Genomic DNA, 7,956 nt, shown 5'->3' on the forward strand with positions numbered 1-7,956 from the left:
CATGACCTCCACACTAGACCAGGAGGGTGCGCGCCATCTACGGCCCCTGGCTGGCCCCTGGGTGCTGGGGGACTGGGCGGGGGGACGGCTCGCTGGCACTGGCTGCCTGGCTCATCCTGCAGCCGCTGGTTCGGGGCAGAGACTGCTGGCAGGGCTGGCTCTGGCAAGTGCCGTCTGGCCAGAGTCTACCCCTTTAAGGGCCCCAGGGCTGGGGAGAGGAGAGGAGTTTTCCTGGTTTGGCCCAGAGCAGCCACCAGGGGAACCTGGGGAGGGCTGGCCTCCAGCTACTTCGAATTAAGTGGCTACACAGCCCTTAATTCCAACTACTGAATTCGAATTTGGCGTTACTCCTGGTAGAATGAGGTTTACCTAGTTCGAATTAAGTCCAAACTAGCGGTTTGTATGTGTAGCACCTATAAAAGTTACTTCCAACTAACGGCTGTTAGTTCGAATTAACTTTGTAGTGTAGACATACCCATTGTTCCTATACAACTAACAGCTAATGGGTAGTCTCCAGTAGTTTAAATCTTGGGGCATTTGGAAAAGGAGGGGGAGCTACATGTGTGCGGGGTGTATTGTTGCCCTCTGCTGGATGGACTGTAAATGCTGTATGTATGTATCATATGCCCTATAGTGCTAACAGTTAATGGAGATTCTCCTCTAGCTCACACCTGGCATTTTCTAAAGTAATATATGTGTGTGTATGTGCGAGAAAGAGCAAGAGCCTGGGGGCTCCCTCATGTCTCCTCCCCATCCTGATCTGCTTGGCTTAAGTGCAGGAAAGAAGAAGTAGTGAGCTTTGTGTATTTGACATCAGGTGGAAGCAGGGGAATGGAGGAGTAGTGGGAACAAGAGCACTTGGCTTCTTTTCCTGCAGACCGAGAGGGGTGGGGACTGGCTTGAGCTATATAAATCAAATGCCGCTCCATACCTCAGTTTCCCCCTTCATACAATGCCGATGACACAGAGAATGTTTGTAAAGTGCCTTGTTGTTAGCCCATGGGGCAGAGGGGGAAACTCGGTCTCAGAAGCAGACTGGGGGGAGGTAAAACCCTACCTAGGCAGCGCTGGTTCCACTACGTCACGCTGCCAGACCGGTCTGAGTGGGTCCCTCTCTTGGCTGCTCCTCCCCCCAGGAGGAGTGGGTTCCTCTCCATCGGCTGCAGGAACCAGCATTTCAAGGTCTTTGCCAATGGGCAGCCGTTCTGCAATTCAGCTCTGCCGCGGCTTCCAGCAGATCGATACACTGGAGATCGATGGTGCCGTGGTCGGGTCCTGTGCCCAGTTCTGAGCCCGACCGGTGCTGCTGCCCAGACGGAGATGAGTGGCACACACACGACACCCCCCTACGGCCGCCCTCGCAGACCCAATAAACCTCTCCCTTTCGCAGAACGACTCTGCTCCTGCGTGGTTCTGGGGCTACTTGTGTGTGTGTCCTAGACCCCCTTTCTGCTCACCGCAGATAGAGACTCCTCTGCAGGTAGAGCTGAGTGCGACGCCTGCACTGGGATGGCGTATTGGGATAATGTACTGACAGCTCCTCTGCGCCACCCCTCCTCTTCCTGCCGCTGCAACATCAAATTAACCTTCCTGGTCTGCCCCCGTCCTCCCTCCGGTACCAGGAGACCCCACGCATGATGGGAGGGGCTGCAAACTGGGGAGCAGGCTACTGCAGGGCTGAGGGCAGCAAACCAGCCCCCAGAGCCCTGCAGGGCCTGGCCACGGGGAAGGGGAACTGATGTGAGCAGCATTTACAGCTGGGGGGGGCTGCGGGGAGGAGGACAACGGAGCCACGAGCAGGACAGGGGGTGAGCCAGCACCAGTGAGTCTCAGGGGGTATGTCTACACTACCCCGCTAGTTCGAACTAGGGGGGTAATGTATGCATACCGAACTTGCTAATGAAGCCTGGGATTTGAATTTCCCGGGCTTCATTAGCATAAAGCCGGCGCCGCCATTTTTAAAAGCCGGCTAGTGCGAACCCCGAGCCGTGGAACGAGGAGTACAGATAGTTCGGAATGGCTACGTAGTTCGAACTATCTAGCCCGTGCTGCGTGTAGCCGCGCGGCACGGGGTTCGCACTAGGCGGCTTTTAAAAATGGCGGCGCCGGCTTTATGCTAATGAAGCCCGGGAAATTCAAATCCCGGGCTTCATTAGCAAGTTCGGTATGCATACATTACCCCCCTAGTTCGAACTAGCGGGGTAGTGTAGAAATACATACCCAGGGGGACTAGAGCCTCCAGGCCTGGCCCCCGTTGAGAGAGAAGCTCAGAGATTGGAGCTGGGGCAGCCAGGAGCCCCCCACTGCTTTGTGGGGTGCAGAACAATGACTGCTCCCGAGGGGGGAAAGGAAGGTGCCTGCACTGCAGGGCCTCCCTGGAGAGACAGTATCGGTCCCTGGCAGACAAAGGTGGAACCAGTTCCAGGGCCTGGCCAGGAAAGAGCCCAAGTCCTGGGAGAAATCAGGCTCCATGCTCAGCTGTGAGTCCGAGTCCCATAGACAAAAGCGCCCCAGGGCAGTGGTGGATTCTCCACATGTCAATGGGTCTAGTGCAGGCCAGAGGCCTTGCTGGGATGCGCTAGGGCAAAGCCCAGGGCTGGGGCCAGACGGGAGCCCGTGAGAGGCAGCGGGGCGAGTGGGAGGCTCTAACTCTTGCTCCTGGCCAGGAAGTCCAGTGCTGGGTGACACCAAGGCCACGTCTGCACTGCAGGCATTTTGCTCAAGAACAACTGTTCTTGTGCAAAAACTTGTGGCGCGTCTACACTGCACGTGAATTCTTGTGCAAGTAAATTTGCAGTAAAGCATCAGAAAAGAGGGCTTCTTGCACAGGAGTTATTCCTCTCCCCACGAGGAATAAGCCCCTTTTGTGCAAGAGCTGTTGTGCAAGAAGGCAGCGTGGACGGGCACCAGGGGCTTCTTGAGCAAGACACTTTTATGGCTAAAATGGTCATCAGAGCTTTCTTGCACAAGAAAGCGTTCACAGTGCCATGGACACTCTTGTGCAAAAGCACATGGCAGGGTGGAGGTGCTCTTGCACGAGACCTTTTGCGCAAGAACTCCGGTGTGAAACAGTTCTTGTGCAAGAAGCCTGCAGTGTAGGGCAGGGAGCAGCCTATGGGGCTACTGGAGCTGCTGGCTGCAGGATGCCCAGTCAGGGAGTGGGGGGGACCCCTAGGAATGGCTCCAACTTCCCAGAGGGGTGGCCAGAGGCAGGACATTTGCCTGGCAGGGTGAGGTGGGGGGGGCAGTGACCTCACAGGGGCTTTGGGCAGCCCTCAGCAGACCAGGCAAAGCGCAGGTGGGGAGGTGGTGACCTCACAGAGGAACCCACATCTCAGGCTGATAAAAGGGGGGGGCGGGCCCAGGGGACTTTGGAGACCCCCGGTTGCTTTAGCTCTGGTGCGTCTCCTGCTCACAGTTGCTTTGTCCTCTGTGAGTTCCACATCCGGACAGCGTTTTGCAGAAGGTAAGAGCCCCCAGGGGTTTGGATCCCGCCCGGGGCCGGCTGGGTTCCAGGCAGGCCCAGCCCTCGGTCAAGGGCCAGAAGTGCCTGTGCAAGACCGAGCCGATAAGCAAGGGGCCATTTGGGGGCTGGGGGCAGTCGCTCTGGGGAGCTGGAACCCCTGGATTTCGCTCTGCAGGCTGCGCCCCAAGCTCCCCTTTGCTCCCCTCATTTGCAGCATGGCCAAACACATCAGGCTGTGGTTCCGGAAAGCCCTGAAGATGGCCCCAGGGCCGGTGGGAAGCAGCTCCTCCGTCCCCGCGGGCGGGGAAGCTGAATCCCACCAGCTCGGGGCGACTCGCCCACCGGCCAGGCCCCTCCGGACCTGGCTCCAGAGGCGGCTGGGAAGGCGGGACCCAGCCCAGCGGGGAAGCCGGGTAGGGTGGCTCTGGGGCCTCCTCTGTGGAGAGAAACACCTGCCCCAGGAGCCCAGCCCCCATTACCACCAGGGGGCATCGCCCTGCCCGGCCCCCGGGGACCTGCCAGTCTCCGGGAGCCCCCAGCCTCTCCGCACCAGCCCCTGCAGCTGTGGGTCCAGCTCAGTGAGCAGCAGCGCCTGGGCCTCCAGCTGCAGCCGGGCCACCTCCTGCAGCCGCTCAGACCCAGGTGAGGGGCCGTGAACATGCTGGGCCCAGGGGCTCACCCAGTACACGGGGGGGGGGGGGAGGGGCAGCCCCAGTGTCTGCCCCGCAGCCAGGGCAATGGATGGGGGTGGGAGCTGCTGCTTGGCTCTCTTGTTCCTGGTGGGGGCTCTGCTGAGGGCGTTGGCAGATGTGAGGGTGGAAGGGGGATGGGTCCCTGCGAGGGGCGTGTGGGGCCCAACCTGCCCTGGGTCCCTGACATGGGGGCGCGTGACCCCTGCTGGCCGCTGGAGTCACCCTGGTCCCTTCCCTCCCGCACAGAGCCCCCCTGCGCCTCGGCGGAGCTCTGCCAGGAGCGGATGGACTCCCGGGTGGAGGAAGGGGCCATCTATGATATTGAAGAGCAGCTCCACACCCGGGACACGGTAGGAACCTTCTCCACACGGGGGGGACCCGAGATTGTCCGGCCCCTTCCCAGCACGTCCCCCCCTCCGGGAGGGGCTTGTCCCTGGAGATCCCCCTGGGGCCCCTTCTCCTGCATGACCTGGGCCCCCCAAGCTGAGGTCTCTTGTCATGCACCAGCTGGGCCCCCACAAGCCTGAGGCAGCAGTTGGGGGGGGAGTGTGGGTGCTTGGACAACCGGCAGCTCCCACCTCCACTCCTGGGAGGCCTGAGCCCTGCAGCTGTCCGTGGGGGGCAGGCAGGCCCCAGGCTCACAGACTCTCTCTGGGGTGCAGAGCCCAGCCGCCCTGCAGCGGTTCCTCCTGGCCGTCCCCCCCGCCTGCCTCGCCGCCCTCCAAAGGGGCGAGGACACCCTGGCGCCGCGCTGCTGCAAGGACACCATGATGGCCAGGATCGTGGTGAGCGAGTGGCGGCGGCCGGGAGGAGGGGAGGGGATACGTGGGGTGGACAGGGGTCTGCCTGGGCCATGGCGGCGGGTGGGGGTGCTGGAAATGGGATGGGTGGGGCCAGGAGTGCTGGAGGGGGAGGGGGAGGTGGACATGGGGAGGGTGGGTGGGGATGCTGGAGGAGGGAGGGACACAGAAATGGGGCAGGTCTGGGGTGCTGGACAGGGAGGGGGATTCGGAACAGGGAGGGGTCTCCCCGGGCCATGGGTGGGGGAGCTGGAAGGTTAGCAGAGCGGGCTGCTGAGGATGCGCCTGGGGAGCAGGGATGAGGAGGTTCAGAGGCTGGTCACCAGGGCAGTGAGGGGCAGGAGACGGCCTGGGGACAAGGATTGAGCTGGTCCCGGTTTGGGAGGGGGGTGCTGGGAGGGGCCCTGTGCCGGGCAGGGGGGCTACAGGCCAGCGGGAGGCAGTGGGGTTGGATCCTGCTGGGTGGGGGCGCTGGCCGTGTGAGCGTCTCTTGGGGGCCCCAGCCTCACACGCCCCTTTGTCTCCTTGGGTCTCACAGGAGATCATGGAGGACTCCCCCCCCCCACTGGTCTTGGCCGACTGCCTCAACGCCGCCTGCAGCCTCAGGTACCGACCCCCCCCGCCGACTCCCCCCCGGAGCAGATCCCCTGACCAGGGAGTGGGAAAGTCTCTGTCTCCTGGGCTATGTCTAGACTGCAAGCCTCTTTCGAAAGAGAGCACCCAGTGAGTCTGGATGCTCTCTTTCGAAGAAGCCCTAGTTACATTGAAGAACGCCTTCGTTCGAAAGAAGCACTTTCCAAAGAAGGCGTTCTTCCTCGTGAAATGAGGTTTACCGCCGTGGAAAGAAAAGCCGCGTTCTTTCGATTTAATTTCGAAAGAACGCGACTGCAGTCTAGACGCAGGTGAAGTTTTTTCGGAAAAAGGCTACTTTTCCCGAAAAACCCCCTGAGTCTGGACACAGCCCTGCTGCTGAATTAACAGTCTCTGCCCCTCTCTCCTGCCAGCACCTTGCAGCCTCCCCTACAGGCCCAGCTCCTGAGCCCCCTGCTGAGGGCGGCCGTGGGACAGACTGTGTCTGGGGACTGGCAGCAGGAGCCCATCCACACGCAGGTACGTCCCTCCGGGCCCTGCTCCCGGGCTGGGCTGGAGCTCCAGAGAGGAGTGGGGGTGGGGGCAGAGGGAGAGAAGAAGCTGCAGGTTTGGATCCTTCCCTCCAGGTTTCCCGTTGCTCTCCCTGGGGGCCCGTCCCTTCCATGCCCAGCCTGGGCTCCTCCCTGCTCTGCGAGGCGGCTCAGACCCTGCTCAAGGCTGCACCCCGGGGCCAGCGGGTGGCCTGGATTCCCCAACCCCCCTCTGACCCAGGGCTCCCCCTTGTCTTGCAGCAGTTCATCCGGGCCCTTCCCTTCGACCTCCAGGCCCTACTGGCAAGCCTCCTCGCCGAGTCCCCAGACACCGCCAGGCTGCAGCTGATCATGGAGGTGAGCCCCGTGGGGGGGACGGGGCCATTGTCCCTGCTTCCTCGGGGGGCCGAGAGAGGAGCTGTGTCAGTGGCTGGGGGGGGGGCACAGACTGAGAGGAGCCCCAGGCTCTGCCCAGAACTGGCGCCTCCCTACGGGTCCTGACCTGCCTCTTTCCCCCCCAGCACCTGAGCCCGTGGCTGGAGTCCCGCCTGCCCCAGGAGCGAGCCAGGGCCCTTGGCAGCACCACGGCCCTGCTGGGAGTCGCCACCACCCTCCCGGGGTTTGAGGTAAGTGACCTCGGAGCCGGGGGGTCTGGGGCTGCAGGGCGCGGGGCTGGGAGCGTCCCCGGGAGGCAGAGCTGGGAATGGGCCGGGAATGGGCCGCGTTCTCCTTTCCCCGGGGAGGGGCGACCCTGGGCCTTTCCGGGGGGCACCTGGGCCCCAGACTGGGGAGTGGCCGTCAGTGGATCCCCTTGTTCCACCCCCGGAGTGACCCTTCAGTCGGGGCCATTGCTCAGGGTTGTCTCCTCGCAAGGCCGGCCCCGCCCCGCCCCGCCCCGCCCCGGGAGGTGTCTCTGTCCGTCCCCGAGCTCAGAACCGCCTCGGCGGCCGTTAGCATGGGACGTGCAGCCCCAGGATGCTGAGGGACCCCCCCTCTTCTCTCCCCTCAGAACTCCGCCGACTGGCCGAGGATGGGTCACCACGTGGCCCAGCTGGGCCTTTTTATTTCGGACCCATCCGAAGACGTCAGCCGGCTGGCCCGGAAGGGGGTGCACAGCCTGTACCGACTCCTCCTGCACCACAGGGGTAAGGAAGCCAGCCGGGACCTGGGCCCCAGGGACACCCTGAGGGTGCCGGCGCCGGGGGGAGGGGACCCAGCCCTTTTCCCCCAGACTGGCCCAAGGGGGGATGCGTCCCTCTGTGTTCCCCTTCTGCCCCCTGTGCCCCTCCATTTGCCCAGGGATGCCTGCAGGGACCCGTGGGAGGGGAAGGGCTCAGACCTGCCAGCAGAATCACCCTGGTTTGTCTCTTGCAGGCCTCAACATCCACCAGGCAGAGGACCTGTGGTGCAGGCACTACTATAAGGAGAGATGGGTCCTGGCGCATAGCAACACCGTCAGGGTGGGAGAGGTAAGGACGCGCTGCCAGGGCAGGGCAGGGCTCGGGGGTGGGGCTGGCTGGGGCCCTCGTGCGGGTAGGACGCGGGGTGGGAAGCGGGGAGTCGCTGATCGAATGGTCGATGCATTTTCCCTCGACTATTCGAGCCGTGGACAGGGCGGCGCTGCCCCTTTGTGACGCTGTCCCGGCGTTTCAAAGGGGCGGCGCTTCCTAGGGGCAGTGCCGCACCTTGCCCCGGATCTCCCATAGAAGGGGAAGCAGGGCGGGGGGGGGCAACACTTTTTGATGGAGGTCGCTCCAAGATGTTGGCCAGTGGCCTAGGGCTGCTCTGTTGTGCGGAGGGGGTGAGGTCTGGGAGGGTCTTGGGGGCAGGAGGAAGGTGTGACCTGGGGCAGGGGTTAGGGTGCAGGGTGAGGAGAG

At 62.8% G+C, this 7,956-nt stretch overlaps 1 protein-coding gene across 1 annotated transcript; it reads left to right on the plus strand.

Moving 5' to 3' along the window:
- Nucleotides 1-3,362: 3,362 nt before the first annotated feature.
- Nucleotides 3,363-7,538, plus strand: LOC142818398 (uncharacterized). Its single transcript, XM_075897760.1, has 8 exons — nt 3,363-3,466; nt 3,681-4,108; nt 4,405-4,508; nt 4,821-4,943; nt 5,497-5,564; nt 5,963-6,436; nt 6,601-6,705; nt 7,089-7,538. Exons 2-6 carry the CDS (start codon nt 3,682-3,684, stop codon nt 6,426-6,428), a joined length of 1,188 nt encoding a protein of 395 aa, XP_075753875.1. The 5' UTR covers nt 3,363-3,466; nt 3,681; the 3' UTR covers nt 6,429-6,436; nt 6,601-6,705; nt 7,089-7,538.
- The last annotated feature ends 418 nt before the right edge of the window (nt 7,539-7,956 follow it).

Source organism: Pelodiscus sinensis, chromosome 15, assembly GCF_049634645.1.
Source record: "Pelodiscus sinensis isolate JC-2024 chromosome 15, ASM4963464v1, whole genome shotgun sequence".
Taxonomy (NCBI): Eukaryota; Metazoa; Chordata; order Testudines; family Trionychidae; genus Pelodiscus; species Pelodiscus sinensis.